This window comes from Macrobrachium rosenbergii, chromosome 21 (assembly GCF_040412425.1).
Source record: "Macrobrachium rosenbergii isolate ZJJX-2024 chromosome 21, ASM4041242v1, whole genome shotgun sequence".
NCBI lineage: Eukaryota > Metazoa > Arthropoda > Malacostraca > Decapoda > Palaemonidae > Macrobrachium > Macrobrachium rosenbergii.
Genome location: NC_089761.1, coordinates 23,261,813 through 23,288,135, shown reverse-complemented (window position 1 = coordinate 23,288,135; position 26,323 = coordinate 23,261,813). Strand labels below are relative to the sequence as shown.

Sequence of the window (26,323 nt, the reverse complement as noted above, 5' to 3'; positions counted from 1 at the left end):
TAAGTAATTTAACATAAAATGTGCTGAGATAAACATAAAAATCCAAATAAAAAGACACTGATGATTGTTGACACCGGTAGTTAGCTCGCAAATAGACTAGGTGATGAAGAACGAGGGCAGTTCTTCTAACTAGGTGATTTCCTTTCCTCGACTGATATTCCTGGCTGCAATTTGCTCTCGTGATAGAGAGCTTGTCTCCCCCGCCCCCCCCCAAATATATATATATATTCGTGAGAATTTGGCCATCAGTAAATTAGCGAAGGAGGTCCCTCTTGCGTTCCTATGGAGGGGAATGTACTTTGATAATAAAAGCATTGAGTTACTTTAAAAAATCTTGAGGCATTGAAAGTTGAGTAAAGTTTCGTTTAGCTCGGAAATAGCAGAAGTAAACACAACTTCAAACAAGTAAAAAATGCGCCGAAGTTTCTTTGGCGCAATCGAGTTTTCTGTACATTGTATAATCAAGGCCACCGAAAATAGATCTATCTTTCGTTGGTCTCGGTATAATGCTGTATGAGTCGCGGCCTATGAAACTTTAACCACGGGCCGGTGGTGGCCTGGTCTATATCGTTGCCAGATGAACGATTATGACTGACTTTAACCGTAAATAAAATAAAAACTACTGAGGCTACAGGGCTGCAATTTGGTATGTCCGATGATTGGAGGGTGGATGACCAACATACCAATTTGCAGCCCCCTAGCCTCAGTAGTTTTAAAGATCTGAGGGCGGACAGAAAAAGAGTGCGGACGGACAGACAAAGCCGACACAGTAGTTTTCTTTTACAGAAAACAAAGTTGGGTAGAATGGTAGGAGTGGATCCAGTGGTTAGGGTAATTATTCGTAAAGGTGTCAGGAAGGAAGGCTAATGTATTAATAAGGATCCAGACAATTAATTCCAGCGGCTAAATTAGAAATTAAATAAGAAAACATAAAAAAAATAGCTTCTAAAATCAAACTGGCCTAGAAAACTGTACAGATATTAAAACAATGAGTTGCATTACCAACGTTACCAACAACCCATTACCCTAGGGGGCTAGTGCCGTCAGTGCACCTCATGCCGTGCACTGTAGGCATTACTTAAGGATCTTTACAGCGTTCCTTCGGTCCCTAGTTGCAACCCCTTCATTACTTTTACTACACCTCCGTTATTATTCTTTTTCTGCCAACCTACTTTCCACCCTCTTCTAACAACTGATTCATGGTGCAACTGCGAGGCTTTCCTCCTGTTACACCTTTCAGACCTTTTTACTGTCAATTTCCGTTTTAGCGCTGATCTCGAAGGTCCCAGTGCTTGGCCTTTGGCCTAAATTCTATATTCAGTTCCATTCTCTCTCTCTCTCTCTCTCTCTCTCTCTCTCTCTCTCTCTCTCTCTCTCTCTCTCTCTCTCTCTCTCTCCTGTTAAGATAGTTGTTCATTTATATTGCGCAGCATTTTTGACATTTTATATTTCTCCCCTTCTCACCCCCCTTCTTATCGGAGTTGAACTTGGACTTAAAGGGCATCGGGAGTGTCACTATTCATCTCAGCGACCTCAAAAAGTATGGATTAGACTCAATATCTGTCGTTTTCGGTTATTTTTTACATTTCACCCCCTTCCCACCCCCACCCCCTTTGGAGCCAGTGATGTCGTACCCCCTCAGTATTCTTCTTCAGATAGTAAGTATACCAAGTTTGGTTGAAATTGCTCAATGCGTTTCAGGGTGTATGTGGAACATACACACACACACACACACACATACATACATCCGTTTTTATATACATAGATTAAAAACTGAGTAATAAAAATTATCAAGATATTAAAAATTGAGTAATGATAACACACACACACACATCCGTTTTATATATATATAAATTGAAAACTGAGTAACAAAATTTATCAAGATATTAAAAATAGAGTAATGATAATCAAACGTTTTTCTTGGACTGTCACCAGTAATATTTTGTGGTTTTTTGTGTACCCGTTCCCCTAGCGCCGTGTTTCCTTATTTCGGAGGACTACATTAAAGTGGGGTTAAAGTCATTTGAAGGAGCTTAAAGAATATCGGTAGTGATTATGAGAGGACGAACTTTCGGGGGAAAGTTAGCCCTCAGCAGATACTTAAACCGAGGTGTTTGGGGGCGATCTCTACTCACACTTAGCATATGAATGAGGCGGAGAAGTTTGATAGCGCGGTTTCCCTGCTCTTTCCTTTTTCATTATTATTATTATCCTAGATGAAAAGAGGTTTAGTGTCCTCTCTCTCTCTCTCTCTCTCTCTCTCTCTCTCTCTCTCTCTCTCTCTCTCTCTCTCTCTTATCCTCGATTGAGCTTTAGAAGCTTTTAACTAACCGTTAGATATTGTTTATCCTCTCTCTCTCTCTCTCTCTCTCTCTCTCTCTCTCTCTCTCTCTCTCTCTCTCTCTCTCTCTTATCCTCGATTGAGTTTTAGAAGCTTTTAACTGACCGTTCAATATTGTTTATCCCACAATTGATTACACCAAGAAATTTTTGAACTTTATAGTCTGCAACTTAGGCAACGTTTTAAAACATTAAGAAACTCAAATCCTATATAACATTCTGCTTACAAATTTGACAAGTAAATTTCTTTTATCGTTAGGCTTCTTAATCCCGGGACGGGCAAATGGGTGAAGTCCAAGGTTTGGAATTCTTTTCCTACCTCCGTATTTCTTTCCTATTTTCGTCTAGATTTGGGCATTAAATCACTGAACTTTAAGTGCGGATAAGGCTTGCCAGTTTTGTTTTTTCGCGTGTTGAAATGGATGCTGCCCCATCGGCCTTTGCGTTAAAAATCTGTATTTCATGCTCCTGTAGTGTCCACCTGTAGCTGCTTGAAATGGTTTAGATGTAGTTTTGTAATGATTCTATTTCTCAACTTTTTACCAGTATCTGATTTTTAGGGGTATTTTATATTTCGTACCTTATATCCTTTTTGTTTTTAAATGTACTTTATATATCATGTCTTTTACCTATAGTCCAGTTTTTTAGCAGATATGTTACTTGTAATGCAGTACTATGATGTTATATTTAGGTTTTGTATTACATATCTTAAATCCTGAATCTAATGTCTAGATGTATTGTACATTTCATTTCTTATGTCCGCAATTTTCTTTATAGAGGTGTTATTTATATCATTTATCATATCCAAAACCTCTTGGAATTTGATGTCTTACAAAAGTGAAACGAGTGTCTGTTTGTGGAGATGAGGTACGTGGTAACAGAATCTTTAGATGTGCGTCCAGACAGTCTGCTTATGAGAATGTGTTGAGTTTCACTGGTGCTGTTCGAAATATCTTCAATGACTGCTTGTGAGGTCAATCATGTGTAAAATCCGAAGTAATATGATTTTTTTTCAGTTTGTAACTTTCAGTACCATCGCTACCAGGGTGGTCAGGATGATACTGTAGTCTACAGGTCTTCTTGGCCTGAGCGAGCCTCTCTCGCCACTGTCTTGTCTGTAAAGTATTCAGAATGATGATGTCTTCACTCAAGATGTGTAAATGTGGAAATTTCAGCCCGCAGGTTACCGTCCCACCTCTTTCTTATATTAATATTATTAATTTTGGGGGGGCGGCTTAGGACAATATTAGTTGTATTTATTTTTTCATGGCAATCCAGAAGTGGTAACAACTTTGTTCAAATGTCTCTTCTCTCTGAAGTATCTGCGTAGTTTGGCACGCTGCTGCTACTCATTACCTCGACAAAAGCTGGGTATTCTGAAACGTAACTCTCAGTTCACTATCTCGATGTTGCATTACAGACTAAAAACTTAGTTATTATACGGTATCTAAAGACCTAAGAAAAATCTTCAGCCATCTGCTAACGCTGAGCATCGCTAGACCTATAGGTGTCAGTGAGGTTGTAGTTGAGTTGTAACTGAACTCGAGACCGATTGTGTTGATAGTTATTAATGAGGTTGCAGTTGTTACCCAAATGTCACACCAGTAAAGACCAGTTGAGTTAATAGCTGTCAGTGAACTTGTAATTATATCTGGACTTCCTCAGCACTGAAGACTAAAGAAATAAATAGCTACCAGTGAGGATGTAGGTCTAACTTGACTCTCATAGCACTCTAAGACCAAAGAAATTAATAGCTATCAGTGAGTTTAAAGTCCTAACTCGTGTGGCGCATTACACGAGACCAAAGGAATTGAAATCTGTCAGTGAGATAATAGTTGTAACTTAACTGTTGCAGTACATAGACCAACAGAATTTAATAGCTTTCAGTGAAGAACTTATTGTCACCCTACTGTTATAGGCAGGTTTCTTGTAGTCATTTAACAATGCCATTCCACAAGACTAGCAAAATTAGTAGCTATCAACGAAGGGAGTAGTGCCGTCAGTGTACCTTACGTGGTGCACAGTAGGCATTACTTAAGGTTCTTTGCAGCGTTCCCTCGTCCCCTAGCTGCAACCTCTTTCAATTCCTTTTCCTGTACCTTCATTCTTACTCTTTTTCTTCCATCTTTCCACTGTCTCATAACGATTGTATCATAGCTCAAACTACGAGGTTTGCACCTTTAAAACCTTTTTACCCTCAATTACCCTTCCAGCGCTGAATGACCTCACAGGTCCAAGCTCTTGGCCTTTGGTCTAAATTTCATATTCCATGCCATTATTAGTGTCTGCACTTATGACCCACTGCCTCGGCGAGAATAAAACGTTCTCACCGAAGGCTGACCACCACAGTGCCTTTCAAATTCTTCCTTCGTCTTTCCTCTGCCACTGGTGTCTTCCCTTCCCATTCTTCGAAATCCTTCAAATTGGGCTAGATCGCCCAAGCTCACATATACAGAGTTGAGAGAAAGAGAGAGAAAGAGCGAGAGAGAAAGTTAGTATGCGTGTGGCGAAAAGGCCATTACAAAAAGAAAGGCTTCAACTACACTTCCCCTCAGACTACCAAGGATTACCGGCTAATGATTCTCTCTCTCTCTCTCTCTCTCTCTCTCTCTCTCTCTCTCTCTCTCTCTTACTGACGGACTGGTAGAAATGATGGTCACCGTGCCACTTCTGAAATTATTTTTTAGCCACGAATGTGGGTTAGGAGTTTGTTCTGAAGCAAGATAATCCCGTGAATAGTAAGATTGAACTGAATATTAAGATCGGAATCACTATGGTTATCAGAAGTGCGTGTATTAATATTTAGAGTCATACAAGGAATACAAAGTAAGATTAAAGATAACCGTATTATCCGGAAAGGGAGAGACCTTGCCCTTGGGTGTACGAATGAAAGTATGGCGACAAGAAATAATTGTTTAATTGAAGCTAAAATTCAAATTGATCCACAATTCAGGTCGTGTAGACAGACAGAGTCAAGTAGGCCAAGGGAGGCGGAAAAGAACCGGCCACCCCAAAAATAGACGGTATGATAAATAAAAACTGACGGAAGTTGGAAAAAATTAGATAATATATGATATTAAAGACGAGATAGACCCCTCTTTTCATAGAGTATCTAAATCTCAACTAGATATTCTGCGGAAGGGAATACGATCATAATGTATTCTAGGGGAATAAATATTGTGGTTTGTCCTTTGATTTATCAACGATCAGCGGTACATATTTTGTACAGTAAGTCGTTTTCTCTAGACCTTGGTTTTCAGGTATCTAGACTCTAGGATAATGATCTCAGTTGGTAGAAGTCGACTCTCCATCAGATTCGATGGAATTTGATTTGAATTATGAAATTTAGGCTGTCAAGGCAAGCGCTGGGGCACTTACGCTCATTCAGCGCTTAAGACAGTGAAAAGAGGGAGTTAGTGTGGTTTAACAGCAAGATAAAGAGATCCATAAAATAAAGGAAATAAAATACAAGGATCTAAGAAGTAGTACTTAGGGGTGTTGGACAGCAAGACTGAAGGAAGGAAGTGGGAACGGAGGTGACATAGAAAGCTAAAGAGTAGGTGCAGCTAGGGTTAGGCCTAAGAAGCTGAGCTGCAAAGAACCTTTAGTGGGCCTAGTGTAGACCGAGTATGCCACAAGGGAGGCTATACAGAGAGAGATTTCAACTCGAAACTGAGGGGAAGCATGGGTTTTGCCCCTCGTATGTCATCAATTCATGTCTCAAAACTTAGTATCTGATAATCTATTTTTTTAAAGGCGATTGCTGATAAGACAACGTTATAAGTTGAACACTTTATTTTATAGTTATGCCTTGAAAGGTAGAAGTTGCTACCACTGTATTCATAAAAAATGTGTAGTAATTATATTGTAAGTCTGAAATACTGCATTTTTTAACAGATATCCTTTAGGTAAACAATATTATACAACCCTAATTTTCAAGCTGCAAACAGTTTTTGATATAGAGATTGTAATTCCAAAACGGTAGAATTTAAAAAAAAGTGACCTTGTCAGATGCCACCTTACACCAGTGATTTAATTATCAGCATTCAAAGGTACAGAGACACTCTCTCTCTCTCTCTCTCTCTCTCTCTCTCTCTCTCTCTCTCTCTCTCTCTCTCTCTCTCTCTCTCTCTCTCTCAGGGATAGGGTTTCTTCTCCCTTCCTCCTGACTTAAAGAGAAAAACATTATTCTATGGCGTCTCAGTGTTTCCTAGCAACGGAGAATGAAGGAGACTCATATCGCGACAAGGGTTAAATTACAAACGCCGAAGTTGGTATGTTTTTCGGCTCCAGCTTGTTTGCTTAACATTACCTGCGAAGGATTAGCGAATCATGAATATTGTCGAATTGTATTTGTCTTAATTTATCAATATTTTCAGTACTTTTAATGGTTTTTTAATTGGTATACCAGTTATATTACCGAATTGTATTTTTCTCAATTTATCAACATTTTCAGTACTTTTAATTGGGATACCAATCATGGCTAGTATCGAGTTGTGACTTGTCTTAATTTATCAATATTGTCATTATTTTTAACGGTTCTTTAATTGGGACACCAATTTGGGTATTATCGGATTATGATTTGTCTTTATTTATTTTTCATTACTTTTAATTGTTTTTTATTGGAATACCAATTATGGATATTATCGAATTATGATTTTTCTTAATTTATCAATATTTTGGGTACTTTAATGACTTTTTAATTGAGATACAAATTATGGATATTGCCGAATTGTATTTTTCTTAATTTATCAATATTTTCAGCATTTTAATTGTTTTTTAATTGGGATACCAGTTATGGGTATTCTCGAGTTGTGATTTGTCTTAATTTATGAATATTTTCATTACTTTTATTGGTTTTTTAACTGGGATACAAATTATGGGTATTATCGGATGAGCTCTCAAAGTATCCGTGTAACTAGCACCTGTGACTTGGAGGTGATATACGGAGTAGAACGACTTTAGGCAAATCAGATAATTACTCTTTGAACCCTAACGAAAGTGTCTGAAAATGGAAGGCTTCGAAGTTTGATCGGTTTACCAGTTTAATTATTTCTTGCCGGGCTACAGTGAATAGAACATTTCTCTCTCTCTCTCTCTCTCTCTCTCTCTCTCTCTCTCTCTCTCTCTGGAAATCCATGCATTTTGCATATTTCTTTTGAAGTAAATGGATCGAGTTTACACCTTCTTTGACTTATATTTTGTGTTTATCTCTCTCTCTCTCTCTCTCTCTCTCTCTCTCTCTCTCTCTCTCTCTCTCTCTCTCTCTCTCTCTCTCTCTGTGAAAATATATGCATTTTACATATTTCTTTTGAAATCAGTGGATCGAGTGTACACCTTCCTCGTCTTATATTTTGCTTTTTATTCATTTATGTACGGATGTATGTATGTATGTATGTATATGTGTTTGTATGTATATATTATGTATGTATATATAAGTAATCTTCCCAACTCTATCGAAACACATTGGTTTCTGGTATGGCATGTGCAGGAATTTTTGTTCTGCAAGCACAGCTAATTAATGAACGGCGAGTATGCTATAACTCACGTAACTGCGTTTAATTTCCCTTGACTTGATTCATTCATACGAACTTTGACATTCCTTTGAAATCCCGCCGCGGTGAAGATGAAGTAAGAGTGTCTTGGAGGGAGGTTATTTCAAAAAGTAATTTGGTCGAGAGGTCTTGGTTGAGCCCATTAAGTGAAATTAGCCTAGTCCTCGTGGGGAGAGAGAGAGAGAGAGAGAGAGAAGAGAGAGAGAGAGAGAGAGAGAGAAGGCGTATTTGTGGGATTAGTTGGTCAGATTTATCACTGTTATAGCTTTCTCTCGTCTTCATTCTTCGATACGCTTCCCTTAATGTCTTTGAGTTTCAGTATCGAGTCTGTATTTATATCCTCTGTTGGTGCTTTTAGTTTTCTGAAAAGAAAACTATCGTGCCGGCTTTGTCTGTCCGTCCGCACTTTTTCTGTCCGCCCTCAGATCTTAATTAAAAACTACTGAGGCTGGAGGGCTGCAAATTGGTATGTTGATCATCCACCCTCCAATCATCAAACATACCAAATTGCAGCCCTCTGGCTCCAGTAGTCTTAATTTTATTTAAGATTAAAGTTAGCCATAATCGTGCATCTGGCAACGATATAGGCCAAGCCAACACCCGGCAGTGGCTAAAGTTTCATGGGCCGCGGCTCATACAGCATTATACCGAGGCCACCGAAAGACATTTATTTTCGATGGCCTTGATTATATGATGTACAGAAAACTCGATTGTGCCGAAGAAACTTCGGCGCATTTTTTCCTTTATTCTTTACGCATGCGCACTTGTTATCCATTGTAGTTATCTGATTGCCGTCCCTACACCAGCGATCTTCTTAGGGTCATAAACCCACGTCCATAACTTACCTGTATCACAAACATATTTAAAATAAGTCAACGACCGTAAGTGGCTAAGTGGAGAACAAATCCTCAACAAATGCCGGATAACCGTATGAAGCACTGGCCAGGGCAACCAAGAATTCGTTGACATGTCTTCAACCTGTTTGTGGTGTGTGTGCGACAAGTTATCGACGTGTTTATGACATGTTTACTCTGGTGTGGCCAGGTTCTCGTGACTACATTTTTCCTCCTGAAAGACTTTCGATCTTGGTCTTTCTGTGTCATTATGAGTAATCCTTTTCATATTCCGTATGGGAAAGATTCGTTTTTGTTTTGTTATTTTCGTGTTTCCAATTTCTGTCTTTAGATTTTCACCAGATTTGACAGTAGAGATACTTAGCTGACAACTTACCGTATCACTTAGAGTCTGTAGAAGTGACCTCGAATTACAGGACTTGAACCCCTCAGACTTTATTCTGAAATCTTGACATCGAGTGGACTTCTTCCCTTACGACTTATTAATAAAATTTTCATGATTTTGAAATGGGGTTGTTTCTGCTCGCAAGCGAACTGATAGTTTAAATGTTGCTGATAGAAAATGCTGCTGTTTTTATCCTTCCCAAACCAGAATCAGTGGTAACGGAGTTTGGGGAAAACATATGCTGGGAATCTGTTCGCTGAAAGGCGTGATTTTGAGATATTTCTACTAGTCTAATATTTACAGCAATATTTTTTTCAATAATTAAAAAATGTGGAATGAATGGTGGGTAGAAATATCGAGATTTTTATTCATTTGAATTATATTAATGAAAATGCTATATTTACCATATTTACCAACAATTGATGGTGTGTGAAATTCGCAATTGTGTCCTAAAGTGAATTTTGTGAAGATTATTGTTATTTTGGTACAGAGTTATCAGATGTCTAGTTGTCATAACAGTTATTAAATGTAGTTGTATACTTAGTAGTATCATTGAAATAATAATATCCTTTATTTTATACAGATGGAAGAACGATGCTTGAAGGCTTGCAAAGAAGCTTCCCCAGTGATACTTGTCAGGGGGCAAAAACTCCTGGTGTCTCGAGACTTACCAGCGTACTCACAAGCCCTGTCACCTACTTCTCCCACTCCGTTGAAGCCCGCACACACCGGACATGCAAACAGCAACGCCTTCAGAATCAGTTCAGCGACGCATTCAGGACGTGAGATGAAAGACAGGGTACCAGAAGGTGATCAGAATTCCTTGAGCAGGTTCTCCTTGCTGGATACCACCGAACAGCGCGTGAGGATGGTTGCTGTCAACGGGTCCGTTTACTACGCTATGGAAGGTTAGGATTGATTTTTTAGTTTTCTGAAAAGAAAACTATTGTGCCGGCTTTGTCTGTCCGTCCGCACTTTTTCTGTCCGCACCTTTTCTCTCCGCCCTCAGATCTTCGAAACTACTGAGGCTAGAGGGCTGCAGATTGGTATGTTGATCATCCACCCTCCATTCATCAAACATACCAAATTGCAGCCCTCTAGCCTCAGTAGCTTTTATTTTATTCAAGGTTAAATTTAGCCATAATGTGCGCCTGGCAACGATATAGGCCAGGTCACCACCGGGCCGTGGTTAAAGTTTCATGGGCAGCGGCTCATACAGCATTATACCGAGACCACCGAAAGATAGATCTGTTTTCGGTGGCCTTGATTATACGATGTACAGAAAACTCGATTCGGCGCATTTTTTACTGATTTATTTGTTAAGATGTTTGTAGATTTTGATCCTGCTGTGGAAGCTTTGAAAGGCTTATATTTGTAATTATGGAGTTTTGGCCATTTGGGTGTATGCGTAATATTCTATAGAATTAGCTATTATTTATCTTGCGGGATATGTTGAAATTATCTTCATCTAATGCATATATATATATAGATAGATAGATAGATAGATAGATAGATAGATAGATAGACATAGTGTACTTTTAAACCCTTATTTAGGAATGCTTATATGTATTTTAATTTGCGTCAGTGTTGCTGTCCTTAGAATGACAGTTCTGTAACTTGATATTCTCTTTGGGACAATTATGTTTTAAAAGGCCCAACCTTGTTGTTATTCGACTGTTGTGGGTCATACGTGATGGTCCAAGAGAGAGCAAAGTAGTAGCATACTCAGGTGATCGGTGCTTCTTTGAAAGTTTTACCGTTTTTCATTATATGACGGTATTGTGAGGTTATTTTATGTGGCCAAGTTCTCTTTAGTGGGGTAGTGCCGCCAGTGCACCTCATGCGGTGCACTGTAGGCATTACTTATAAGGTTCTTGGAGCGTGCCTTCGGCCCCTATCTGCAACCCCTTTCGTTCCTTTTACTGCATCAACGCTCATATTCTCTTTCTTCCATCTTACTTTCCACCCTCCTAACAACTGGTCCATAGTGCAACTGAGAGGTTTTCCTCCTGTTACAACTTTCAAACCTTTTTACTGTCATTATCCGTTTCAGCGCTGAATGACCTCTTAGGTCCCAGCGCTTGGCCTTTGGTCTAAATTCTGTATTCTATTCTGTTCTATATATCCGAGTTATATTCGAGTGTGCGTTATCGTAATTTCTGTCACCACGTTGTTTGCACTAAAGAAAAATATCTCTTTCTCTCCATTATATAATATATATATATATATATATATATATATATATATATATATATATATATATATATATATATATATATATATATATATATATATATATATATAAGGATAAATGAGGCTGGGACTTTCTGTCTTGTTTTCCTCTGGCAGTCCTTATAGAAGAAACACTTACACACACACATACACACACACACACACATTCATATTCATATTTGTGTTTTTGTAAGTGGATACGCTTGTTTATCATAATGAAAAGAATAACACGGTCAGAGAATGAATAATAACGGAAGGAGAGTAATAAAGGAGGAATGTTAAGAAGAATTGTACATCAATATGAATATGTATATATAAATGTATATGTATGTGTGTATTTGTGTATATAATATATATATATATATATATATATATATATATCATATATATATATATATATATCATATATATATATATATATATATATATATATATATATATATATATATATATATATATATATATCATATATATATATATATATATATATATATATATATATATATCATATACAATATGGTTACAACTTGCTTTTCTACTTGTCTACCTCCTTGCAACCTTGTTTGACATTGTATCATTAATTTCATTAATTTCCTTCCTTACTGACTATTCCCCTTTCTTGTTTTTATCCCTCTCCCCATCTTCTACCTACCCTCTTCTTCTCGTACTCTCATCGTTGTTTCTGGACCATCTTCTTCAGTGGCGGATTTGAAGGGAAACGAGAAACCCTCTTGAAGTCAGCGTGTTTCGTACGCAAATCGACATTATCGCCTTTAAGGCCCGAGAGCAGAAGGATTCTTTTCCTTTAAAAGAGTCATCAGAGATCTATCTATCACACTCCTTAACGGCGTCTACATCTGAAGACCCTAAGAACGACAATTCTTTATGCGCCTCTATCCAGTCGAGCCATCATTCCCTAATCGCCTCTGAATAAAGGGACCCCGAGGTTGAAAACTGCGTCTTCATTTGGCGCGGGACTTAAGCTTGGCACAGACCGAAGACTTCGAATCTCGAATCGATAAAAGATAACAAAGAAGTGTCTCTTAAAATTGGGCCATTATGCTCATTCGGGGGTTCTGAGAGGCTTGTAATTTGTTACCCCACAGCTTTTCGAGATGGGAGAGATGCAGCATCAGATGTCAGCAACGAGATAGACGACTGGGCTTGTTAAACTGTTGCCGGTCTGATTAAGGGAAACAAGATTCTTGCCTTTCCGACGGAACTGCTTGATTTGGATGATTTCCAGATCCTCCTGTGGGACGTTGTGCTATAGAAGGATGTCTTCTCTCTCTCTCTCTCTCTCTCTCTCTCTCTCTCTCTCTCAGAGCACTTGGCTCGCATTTGCAAGGATTCGATTCTGGTATATGGCCGTTTTATGAAAAATTCAGCGTGTTGTTGCTGATCTAGATAATGAATTTGGAATGTGGTTAGTTTGGGTGGAAAAAAGTCGCTGGGTAACCAACCCCATTAATTAAATATTCAGAAAAAATTTGCATAATTTTTCTTGTTTAATGAATCCTCTTCTGTAAAAAAAAATGCTAAAAAAAATGCAAACATTCACTCTGCTCATAATGCATCATGACCCATTTAGGCTCGCATCAGTCACCCAAAACTTGTTGAAGTTTGCTGCTTCTATCATGTGTCGTAAACATTGCGTTAATGTTCAGTCGGTGTTATACTTCAAGTTTGCTGCCATACTATTCATCTGCCATTTTACAACACTAACGTATAGGTCTGCCATCATCCACTGTGTGGTAAAACTAAAGTCCTTTTTTGCATAAAACGCTATTATTAAAAATGCTTATTTATATGAGCCAACACTATGTGAAAAAAGTCGAAAAAAGAGAGATGGGAATAATGAGTGAAATGTAATAAATGTGTATAAAGAAATGTATAGATACTTTATGACGATGTGAGGACAGCAATGGCAACGGTTCTTGGTACTCTAAAAAAAAAAAAAAAAAAGTTTGTTTCTCCTAAGCTTGAGTTCCGGTGTCAGCAACACTGCCAATAAGAATATTCCAAAATTTTACAATAATGTGCCCCGTAGAGGGGAGGGTTAGTGCCATCAGTGCACCTCACGCGGTGCACTGTAGGCATCACTTAAGGTTCTTTGCAACACCCTTTCGGCTTCTAGCTGCAACCCCTTTCATTCATTTTACTCTACCTCTGTTCATATTATCTTTCTTCCATCTTACTCTCCACCCTCTCCTAACCATTGTTTCATAGTGCAACTGAGAGGTTTTCCTCCTGTTACACCTCTGAGACATTGTACTGTCAATTTCTGTTTCAGCGCTGAATGACTTCATAGGTCCCAACGCTTGGCCTTTTGCCTAAATTCTATATTCCTGTTCCTACAGTAATGTTAATGTTTGATTCATATTTACTATTAAAAAAACTAAAAAAGGAAAAAAATATAAATGTCTACGGATAGACCTCATAGGTCCCAGCGCTTGGCCTTTAACCTAAATTCTATATTCAATTCAATTCAATTCAAAAGGGCAATGACCCGACAGAGGCCAATGAGATAGCCATCCCATTACGTAGCCCAGACCTGAATGAAACAAGAAAAAAAAATAATGGAAGGATTGAGTGTGGAGCTTAGACATGAAGAAAGGCTAAAGGGTAAGGAAAAACAGAAACAGGAAGAGAAATCCAAAGTCTGGTAGTAGAGGGAAATTAGTCGCTGAACCATGCAGTCCTAAGAGGATTACTTCTTTCCACACTAAATTCAAGAAGAGTTTGTCTGACGTGTTACAAGGCTGACTGGTAGGAAGACTATGAATTCATCTATCCGCCATTTTGACCAACGCTTTTCCCTGGATGATAATGTAGCACAACAAATATAATATGATATTATATAATGTAACACAGTATGGTTCATCCGCAAATATGCGCGCAGCACATACCTCGTACTTCATCAAGTTCTGAAAGCATTCATGCAAAATGCAAGCCACGACGGCGGAAAAAGCACGAAGTATACCCGGAAATATAGAGGGGGGCTCTTACAAGCAGTTTATCCGGCGTTTCCCGACGCCCAAACTCCTGTATTATTAAGACTGAGTACGACCCCTGCGCCCGCCAAATGTTTATATTCATGAAGTGATCTCCGAGTCCCGCCGACTATAGCGCCTCCTTCTCTCTCTCTCCTTCTTCATTCTCCTCAAATCCCTCCTTCATTACGTCGGGGGGAAGGGGGCTGCTGTAAGGGGACTTTTATCCCATTCATTTATCAGTTTAATCTCCCGCAAAAGTCAGAAGAATGCGGTTCTGTCGTTGGTGGGAATTTGTGAGAGACATTACTCCTACTCACGAGAGGTGGCAATGAAGTTTAGGTGCTGGGGAGTGTGGTGGAATGTTTAGCCAAGACTACGGACACACTGGTCTGTCTTCCGGATAAGAAGGAAAGGATGTGTGCGCGTTTACGTTGGTGCTTTTCTGCCAATGTGTATCTTTATGTTGCTGAGTGTTTGACATGCTATAATTTTTCTTTATTTCTGTCATGTTCCAAATGGTCATCTTCGCTTTATTTATGTGTGAGTTGCGCCATGTTATTTACCTGTATGTTACCATCGTCGACAGAATGGAAAAGCACCTCTAACATTCATCTTTGAGTATGGGGCTTCCCCACCTCCCTTTGTGCTTCCATTTCTGTGGTTTCTCATGCTTATGTTGTTTTGGGGTCAGGCAGCAGACACTTGATAGCACTTTGCCTGCAGTTGCTGAGTTTGATTTGGACATCCATTCCAGACTGTTCACGATAACAACAAGTAAAAAATGCACCGAAGTTTCCTCGGCGCAGTCGAGTTTTCTGTACATCCGCTACACCCTATAATCAGGGCCACCGAAAATATATATATCTTTTGGTGGTCTCGGTATAATGCTGTATGAGCCGCGGCTCATGAAACTTTAACCACGGCCCGGTGGTGGCCTATTCTATATCGTTGCCAGAAGCGCGATTATGGCTAACTTTAACCTTAAATAAAATAAAAACTAGGTACCAATCATATGTAGTATAGGACATAGCTGTAATATTGAAAAAAATATACATAATAAAGACGTGCATACTTCAATTTGTCATTATAAATCTCATTTATGAGAATAATTTCGATATGATGTATTTTATGTCCATGTGCTTTATGTTCATTACTAACTAACTAATCGAATTTACGGTCTTGCAATGTCATTTCATTATAATTAGAGGTGAGCACTTGAATAAAAATAACGTAGAAACAGCACAAATCACTGCAGGTTATTTTATTTCAGAAAGGATACTTATACATGCCACTCTGTACTACGCTAATGTATATCCCATTTTTAAGACATGGGAAGGTCTTCTAGACATAAGAATTTCGACCATGGCACTCGGCCAGTAGTGTCTTGCATACCCGACCCGGGGTCTTGTCACACAATCATTTTTCATGGAGGTCTCCCGTCCAATATGACTTGCAGAAGTTCTCGCGGTGGGGGAATACTAACTCGCGTGAGTGCATATGAATGTTTGGGTCTTTTACCTTCGAGTGAGTTCCTACAGTCGAATTCAGGGCTGCGACCAAAGCTATAACGCCAACTGGGACATTTATTGATGGTAACGATAATTTGGACAATTTTTTTTTTACTGCTTACATCGACACAAATACGCTCGCGCGCGCATACACGCACACACACACATATATATAGATATATATGTATATACAGTATATGTATATATGTATTTATATATATATATGTATATATATATATCACACATTACCACAGGTGAAAAATAAGGGACGGGTTGTAGGTCCTGACCGGTTCGACTTTATTTCCAAGTCAGTAAATGAATCACATATAAAAGTGATTATAATCATCATCATATATATATATATATATATATATATATATATATATATATATATATATATATATATATATGTTTAAATAGAATCCATTGAAACCCATGTAAACGGATGCACCCATACAAACATGCATACATACATATGTACAGTAAACTCATTTATATTGCCGTCAGTGCACCTCATGTGGTGCACTGTAGGCATCACTTGAGGCTGTTTGCATCATCCCTCCAGCCCATAGTTGCACCCACTTTTTAGCCTTTTGTTTTGTCCCCATTCCCGCTTTCTTTCCTCAGTCTTGCTGTCCAACTCCTCAGACTATTACTTCTTAGGTTTTCTCCCAGTTCCACCTGTAGATCCTTGCACTTCATCTCCTTTATTTTCCGGAGATCTTTATCTTGCTGCCCAATTACTCCAGCTTCTTCTTTTCACCGAATGGCCTAATTAATATTAGCGCCTCAGTGCTCGGCTTAACAGCCTTAATTTCGCAAATCAGCCAATCACTGAATTTTTTTAAATCGACATAAAATCTATATAAATAAGAAAGATGAAACTCTTAATAACTGAATCAAACTTGTAGCCCAAGTATATGAAATAATTATTAGCCACAATCCCCTAACGAGAATTATTTTCCTGGCTGAGGAGGAGGAGGAGGAGGAGGAGGAGGAGGAGGAGGAGGAGGAGGAGGGGAGGAGGAGGAGGAGGAGGAGGAGGAGGAGGGGAGGAGGAGGAGGCTGGTGGTTGCTACTTCAGGACCCTATTAGATATATTTAGGATCGTCAGGTAAGTGATTATTGATCGAAGGGGGAGGGTTTTAAGCGGTGGCTCTTGCCCCATTAATCTTTAGGGTCAACAGATATCCTTCACTCAAGGGGGCCTGTTGAATAGGTTCTATATCTTTAATAAACAAAGGTATATTAAGTATATTATATATAGGTTTTAATTTATGGAATAATTTCGCTCTGTTTCTGTATAAAAATTTCTAAAGGTTTCTTAATTTTCCTATTTAGTTTTCTGTAAAAGAAAACTGTTGAGATGGCTTTGTGTCTGTCCGTCCACCCTCAGATCTTAAAAACTACTGAGGCTATAGGGCTGCAAATTGGTATGCTGATCATCCACCCTTCAGTCATCAAACATACCAAATTGCAGCCCTCTAGCCCAAGTAGTTTTTTTTTATTTAAAATTTAATTTAGCCATGATCGTGCGTCTGGCACCGCTATAAGTGCCAACAACACAGGCCACCACCAGGCTGTGGCTGAAAGTTTCACGGGCAGCGGCTGAGAGTTTCATGGGCCGCGGCTGAGAGTTCCATGGGCCGCGGCTGAGAGTTTCATGGGTCGCGGCTGAGAGTTTCATGGGCCGTGCATTAGAGTTTCATACAGCATTACACGCTGTACAGAAAAATCGATTGCGCCGAAGAAACTTCGGCTCATTTTTTACTTGTTATGTCTTGGAATGATTTTTAGTTTGTGACTACCTGGGTTTTTATAAAGTTTTGACAGTGTCATAGGTATCAATAATTTTACCTTTTTATAGTGAAATTTTATTGCTTTCAGTGTAATTATGGCCCTAGGTCCGTTTGGTTTTTTATTTTTTTTTTATTTATTTATTCTGGGTATTGAATACAGCACTTTTGGTGTTGTAATGATTTTTAAAAAAAATATTCTAGGCACTGAGTACAGCACGTTTAGTGTTGTAAAGTTTTTTTTTTTAATTTATTGTGGGCATTGAATACAGCAGTTTTGATGTAATGATTTTTGAAAATTATTATGGGCATTGAATACAGCAGTTTTGATGTAATGATTTTTAAAAATTATTATGGGCATTGAATACAGCACTTTTGGTGTTGTAATGATTTTTAAAAAATTATTCTGAGTTTAAATAAAGCAATTATGGTGTTGTCATGATTTTTAAAATTTTACTCTGGGCATTGAATACAGCACTTTTGGTGTTGTCGTGATTTTTAAAACTTTACTCTGGGCATTGAATACAGCACTTTTGGTGTTGTCATGATTTTAAAAATTTTACTCTGGGCACTGAATACAGCACTTTTGATATTGTCATGATTTTTAAAATTTACTGTGGGCATTGAATACAGCACTATTGATGTTGTCATGATTTTTAAAATTTTACTCTGGGCATTGAGTACATCACTTTTGGTGTTGTCATGATTTTTAAAATTTTACTCTGGACATTGAGCACATCACTTTTGGTGTTGTCATGATTTTAAAAAATTTACTCTGGGCATTGAGTACATCACTTTTGGTGTTGTCATGATTTTTAAAATTTTACTCTGGGCACTGAGTACATCACTTTTGGTGTTGTCATGATTTTAAAAATTTTACTCTGGGCATTGAGTACATCACTTTTGGTGTTGTCATGATTTTAAAAATTTTACTCTGGGCATTGAGTACATAACTTTTGGTGTTGTCATGATTTTTAAAATTTTACTCTGGGCATCGAATACAGCACCTTTGGTGTTGTAATGTTTTTAGTATAAGAATATTAATCATGAGGCATTTCATGCTCTGACCTAATTTCAATGTTTGTTTGTGTTATTTCTCTATTTCTTAAAGTATCGGTTTTTAAACTTGAACTGATAATCAAATCATCGCAATAATGTCTGTGTGTTTGCTCGTTAATCGTATATATATATATATATATATATATATATATATATATATATATATATATATATATATATATATATATACACAGTATATATATATATATTTTATATATATATATATATATATATATATATATATATATATATATATATATATATATATATATATATATATATATATATATATATTATATATATATATATATATATATATATATATATATATATATATATATATACACACCACACATACATATTTACACACCCACAATATATATATATATATATATATATATAAAATATACATATATATATCGATATATGTGTGTGTGTGTGCAGAGAAAGAGAGAGAGAGAGACCCACCAAAACAAATACAGATAATTAATAAGCTAACGCGCATAGAACTGCAGAAGTATTTCCAGAACAAAAGAAGACTAAAATAAAGAAATAAGAAACCGAAGAATTGTATTTTCTTTTTGTTTCTCTAGACACTTCTCGCCACACGAAAGAAGCCGACGAGCTCTGCAGGTCATCGCTCAGGTGGACAGAAGGTCGATCTGGCCACTTAAAAGTGACAGGAAAATGACCTTTGGTGTTGCTTCTTTCATTCAGCTCTCGGACTCATCTATCAAAGATGTCTGGAAAGGCATCATTTTTATCTCTTATCGCTCCTGGATGCTGGAGGAGGAGGAGGGGAGAGAGAGAGAGAGAGAGAGATACTATTTTATTTAGGTGTTTCGGCACCCACTCACACGCATGTATATACTGTCTATATATATATATATATATATATATATATATATATATATATATATATATATATATATATATATATATATATATATATGAATAATTTTATCACATCACCGTGATTCATATACAAACATTAAGCTGCAAACGACCTAATATCCAATTCGCTCTACCTCGGAAATAATATATTTTTCATATATGTTAACCGAAGGGAATTTTTTAGTTGATAATAAGTTCTCGTCTTCTCGTAGAGCAAACTTATTATCAGCTAAAAAAATTCTCCTTCGGAGTAACATATATGAAAATATATTATTTCAATTAAACAAAATTGAATAGATAAGACGTTTATAACTAATATCTTATATATATATATATATATATATATATATATATATATATATATATATATATATATATATATATATATATATATATATATATATATATATACATGTTTTTATATCAAATATGATGTATAAAATATCACTTAGTATAGAATTTACTTTGCCTTGGGAATATCTTACACCCAAAAGGTTGGTAAGTACTCGTACATGTGGGTGGGCCTTAGTTATTCCGAAGGTAAAGTGAATTCGATGTTAAATTATACGTTGTTTAGTACTTGTGAATACATATAAATATGTATACACACAAACGTATATATATATATATATATATATATATATATATATATATATATATATATAATACTATATATATATATATATATATATATATATATATATATATATATATATATATAATATTGAAAACATGTTTCCCATCATTTGTTTTTTTTTTCTGATTGTCAATATAATATTCCAGGTTTTATCAGAGCACTTTTTAGTACATAACGCTTTAGTAATGACAGTAGTTCATATCTATTTTGAATGAAAACAGGGCAATGTTTATATAACATATAAATTTCAGCATTTCTCATCCTTACAGAATTTTGCGTTATTACAGTAAATTGGCTCGTTGTGTGTGTCCTTAGTGAGAATTTAAATTACCTCCTACAGTCATATCGTTTTAGTTTTGTGTAAAAGAAAACTATTGTGCCGATTTTGTCCGTCCGCACTTCTTCTCTTCGCCCTCAGATCTTGAAAACTACTGAGGCTAGAGGGCTGCAAATTGGTATGTTAATCATCCACCCGCCAATCATCAAGCATACCAAAGTTCAGACCTTTAGCCTTAGTAGTTTTTATTCTATTTAAGGTTAAGTTTAGCCATAATCGTGCGTCTGGCAACGCTATAGGACATGCCACCACCTGGCCGTGGTTAAAGTTTCATGGGCCGCGGCTCATACAGCATTATACTGAGACCACCGAAAGATAGATCTATTTTCGGTTGCCTTGATTGTACTGTACGCTCTACAGAAAACTCGATTGCGCCGAAGAAATTTCGGCGCGTTTTTTACTTGTTAATCGTAAATTTCAAAATTGTGTTTTTCTGTATAGAATGTTAATTTTCGGTGTGACAGATGCACCCGTTGATTTTCCAGTTGATCCATACAAGATTCCCTGATTGATTGACTCGATTCCTGCCAAATGTATTAAATTATGTTCGTTGATTAGTTGATTGTGTCATTGCTCACCATGTATGTTTGTTTGCTGATTGACTGACAAGAGTGACATCCGTGTAGCATTGTTAAATTGGCAGCCTTGAGTTGACATTACATAACTGACAAGTTTCCATTTCGATTGATTGGTTGACAGAGGTACCTTGTTGAATTGGATGGTTAACGAGCTTGTTACTCTTTGTTTTGTTGACCGATTGACTAATGAGCTGGTGACTGTGTCATATACTTAATCAATTGATTGAAAAATGGTGTTACTGTATATGCTATTGAAGTGATTTGTGGGCTGTAATGTGTTGATTGTTATTTTAAGGAATTTGCAGTTAACTGTAACTCAGTCAGACTAAACATTAGCAATTGCTTGGTGAACTGAGACCTTGGTTGGTTAGTGAACTGAATTGTTATTCATAGATTAACTTGCAAATGTCAACACACTTATATCACTGCCCCTTAATGAATTAATATTCAACGAGTTTGCTAAATTTCTGGACTTTTTTATGCTCTAATCATCTATTGCAACCGAGATGGATTAATCCAAAATTTGAAAAATTATTAATATTTCAGAAGCTATTTGAAGGAATAAATTGGCCGGAATAATCAGGAAACGATGAAAACTCCAAGATTCAGGAGGGCGTAAAAAAAAAATAAGGCCGATTTTAAAGAATTATAGGCATTTAATGGCGTGAATTCATCCGTCATTGTCAAGCTCTGTCACAAGGGAGCCATTACTCCCACTTGGTTGCTTCATCCCCTTGTAGCATCTTCTGCCTCTACCCCGATTCCCCCCCTCCCCTTCCATCAGCATCCAGTGTTTACTCTCTCTCTCTTCTTCTTCTTCGTCTTCCTCTTCTTATTTTTCTTCTTCTTCTTCTTCTTCTTCTTCTTCTTCTTCTTCTTCTTCTTCTTCTTCTTCTTCTTCTTCTTCTCGCTCTCTTTACCCTTCTTCTTCTTCTTCGTCTCTCTCTGTCTCCCTCTTTTTGCCCTTCTTCTCTCTCTCTCTCTCTCTCTCTCTCTCTCTCTCTCTCTCTCTCTCTCTCTCTCTCCTCTCTTCTCCTTCTTCTCCTTCTCCTTCTCCTTCTCCTTCTTCTTCTTCTTCTATTGATTACCGATGCCTGAAAGTGTAATATTGGAACGGCGAGTTTTAAAGGTATTCATGGCTCCTGTTGTGAAGAAGCTTAGAGTTGGATCTACGGTGGTTCGTTGTTGATGTTATGAAGCGGGGTGGGGGTGGGAGGGAGGGGTTAGTCGTTGGTACGAGGAGATGGACAGACAGATAGAGGGTTGGAGGAGTAAATAGACAGAGAGACAGGTGATTGGGTGCGAAATGAGGTCAGCGAAATCAAGATGAAAGTGGCAGGAAAAGAATTATGTTGGTAATAAGGGAAGAAAAGATGTGGAAGGCCTTTTGTGGAAGGACAGGTACGCGTAAAGGAACTTGGAACGTTAGTTTCTTTGGTTTTAGGTTTCTGTCCGTCCGCACTTTTTCTGTCCGCCCTCACATCTTAAAAACTACTGAGACCAGAGGGCTGCAAATTGGTATGTTGATCATCCACCCTCCAATCATCAAACATACCAAATTGCAGCCCTCTAGCCTCAGTAGTTTATCTTTTATTTAAGGTTAAAGTTACCCATAATCGTGCGTCTGGCAACGATATAGGACATGCCACCACCGAGCAGTGGTTAAAGTTTCATGGGTCGCTGCTCATACAGCATTATACCAAGACCACCGAAAGATAGATCTGTTTTCGGTGGCCTTGATTATACGATGTACAGAAAACTCGATTGCTCCGAAGAAACTTCGGCGCATTTTTTACTTGTTTATTCATGAGGCTGAAAGGTGTCCAACACTGATGTTTTTCCATTTTGTTTGCGAAACCGTTGTTGTCATTAATGTTATGACGGGATAATAATATGGGAAAAAAGGACAGTAGAGAAAAGAAGAATGAAGATATGTATATTGATAAATAAACAAGTAAATAAGTAGATAGTTAAATAAATAAATAAATAAGTGAACTTTGAAAATAGGTTGGCAAACAGTGGTTACATGGTCACTACCCGGTGGAAGTTATCTGATTCTTCCACCTGAGATATCCTAGATGCCACGGGTGGCGGGCCAAATACTTTGTTTTTTGACATAAAACCTAAATAAAAGGAGGGGTGTTAAACCCGGGGCCATCGACTTACCATGAAAAAGTCAGACATAAAAATTGTAAATTGTAAATTCTGTTTTATCTTCTCCTTATATAACGTATATATGTATATATATGCCTGAGGAGAGAGAAAGTTTGGTCTCTGAAATATAGCCTTTATTTTCCACGTTTTGGCGTTTCTATGGGCTCCCTTATATTTGATGTATATATATATGTATGTGTGTGTGTGCATATATATAGTATATATATAATGTCTATATATATATTTATTTATGTATATATATGTAAAACTCAATTTAAGCATTACAATCTTGTTCATTTAAACATTATTAAGCCACAAAAAACTCGTTAATATAGAAATCACTATACATCGGAGGTGACCTGCACCCAAAGGAGGGAATTACGAATAAGTTCACCTATTCTGACCAGGAGTCGAAACCTAATATTGAAATGGGCGAGTGGATAAGTCGACCACTTCGAAAAGTACAGTTTCTAATCCTGGGTAGGACTGATGCATTTGTCCAATATCTTTCCTTTACTGTAGGTGTAAGCTGTTCCCAAGATATGGTTAATGCGATATTAATGGGCTTTTTGTGGTTCTCTCTCTCTCTCTCTCTCTCTCTCTCTCTCTCTCTCTCTCTCTCTCTCTCTCTCTCTCTCTCTCTCTCTCTCTCTCAAGACACACACACACACATATATATACATATATATATGTATGTATGTATGTATTTATGTATATATATATATATATAATATATATATATGTATTAACAATAGATAATTTTGAAAATCACAAACCAAGCATAATGTAGAGTAGCCAGGTTTTATTTATTTCCGCAACTTCAAGAGGTTTCAACGACTTTTAATGAACCATTTTCTCTCCCCAAGGAACTCACAGTCTTCATTTAGCTTTCCTGTACCATAGATCGTTTGGAACATGGAGTATTTGCAGTGCTCAAGAGGTTCCGCAAGGGGGACTGATAGTAATGCTACACTTCTTTTTGAAGTTAAGGAACGCATACATCAACACTCAACTTTGTGAGGAATTAAAGACATGCAGTAATTCTGAGCGAACTTAAATCCTCTTTTTCTCTCTTTCCTTGTGTTTCAAGTGTAGATTGGTTTTCATGTTTTTTTTTTTTTTTGGCCCGAAAATTTGTCCATTTCTTGAAATACCTGTGTTTTCGTGTTGTTGAAATTTCTTCTCTAATGCCTTTTTTCACATTTCTTAATTTTGTTTCACGCCGTATGAAATGTCCGTAGATTCTGGTTTGTCACCTTAAATTCTTTTGATATATTTCTGACATTTCTTCATCTTTTTCAAATGATTTTAGCCTGATCTTTCCCAGTTCTCAGTTCATTATCTCGTTTCTCATCAGACTAAACTGCAGTGCCTGTAATTGGTATTCCAGCGAGCTAATGCTTTCCAGACATCATGAGGTATTTCCTTAATAAAACTGAACTTCTCCGAGGAAAATTAAATAGACGATATAAAGACTGAACTTCTGCAAGTCCTTCTTGGAAAGACGAAAACTAAAGTTTTAGGAGGAAAAAACTTTAACAATTAAGCGAGAAGAAGGAGGAGAAGAAGAGGAAGAAGAAGAATAAGTAAGCATCTCTTCATTCGGGTCTCTCTGCTCCATTTCCATCGGTTGCTCAATCAGTCCAAAGTCCAGGCTTCGATTTAGCTAAGGGGTTATTACCAAACTTTGCGTTTATTCCTAAAGAGAGGCAGTAGGGGCCATTGTATGCAAATAGGGAGATGGAGAGGAGGGTATAGTTATTTTTATTGGGTAATTAGCGTAGTTGTTGTTTTGTTATTGCATTTTGGTAATCATGCGCATGTTCTTCTGTGTAAGTACATTAATGAGAAATAAAAGGCAAATGTAAAAAGGAAAAAATCTGAGTACACTAGAAGGTCCACTTGGATAATAAAGGTTTGAAATCTCTTAATATTCAAGGAACTATCTGTTTGCGTATTCATCAAGAATTTCATATGATCTCAATCGCCATCGGGTGTTTGCGTTACATCCAAGATGAAACCAGTCTCATTTTTGTCTACAGCAGAATTTTGAAGATTAAGTTACTCAAAATCATCATTCACTTAGTTTATGTGAAAATAGACTTTCTGAAATCATGTTTTGTGCTTCTTTTTTGTTTTCAAAGTTTTTGCATATTTAACCTCAAGGATATGACACCGAAAAAGGCAAAATTGAGTCCCAGCCACTCCGTTGTCACACGGTACATGACCATGTCAACGTGAATCTCCTGACCTACACGTCCCCCTAACATCTTACTCTCAAATTTCTACCATCCCTTTTTTCCTACCCGCTTGTCTGTCAGCCTTCCAGCACGCCCTGGACATCGGAGACGTGTTTCCAAAAGCCAAAAATCCACGGTTTTGAAAAACAGCGCAAGAAACGGCCGGAAAAAAAGGAACTTTTCTTTGAGGCCTAGTTGACGACCGGGTTCGCGATGTGCCAATTCCGTTGTCACGGTTCCTCCGTGGCTCCAGGAAGGGTTATCGGCAGAACGGTCAATGGAATGTCATTCTGCCATTTCATTAATTAACCCGTTTGTTATTCTCTCTCTCTCTCTCTCTCTCTCTCTCTCTCTCTCTCTCTCTCTCTCTCAATTCAAGGATGGAGATGGACGCAAATTGGATGATTAGATGGTGGCTGTTTTCGAAGTCTCTCTCTCTCTCTCTCTCTTTCTCTCTCTCTCTCTCTCTCTCAGTATTTATATCCGGGTCTATTTTACTTATGACTATACAGTATTCTGTTTTGATACGAGATTGATATCACATGTTGCAGGGTTCGTCCTAGATAAATATTGTTGTAAGTAAACGTGGAGAGATATTCAAGAGTTGGACTTTGATAGTGGCAGTTTTATAAGCGTTTATGCACACGCAGACATTGTTGTATTCACATGCACGCATATGTCCATTTGCTCGTGTGAATGGTACTCTTCTTCTCTTACAGAACCTGGTAGAAAAGATTCTAACCCAGTTTTACTCCAAA

The 26,323-nt window shown here is 37.4% G+C and overlaps 1 protein-coding gene across 1 annotated transcript in view; it reads left to right on the top strand.

Moving 5' to 3' along the window:
• LOC136849818 (cadherin-like and PC-esterase domain-containing protein 1) overlaps positions 1-26,323 on the top strand; it is a 183,513-nt gene that overhangs the window by 137,654 nt on the left and 19,536 nt on the right. The window contains exon 4 of the mRNA XM_067123272.1: positions 9,718-10,042. Within this exon, the coding sequence (XP_066979373.1) occupies positions 9,718-10,042 (325 nt within the window). The remainder of the gene's footprint in view (positions 1-9,717; positions 10,043-26,323) is intronic.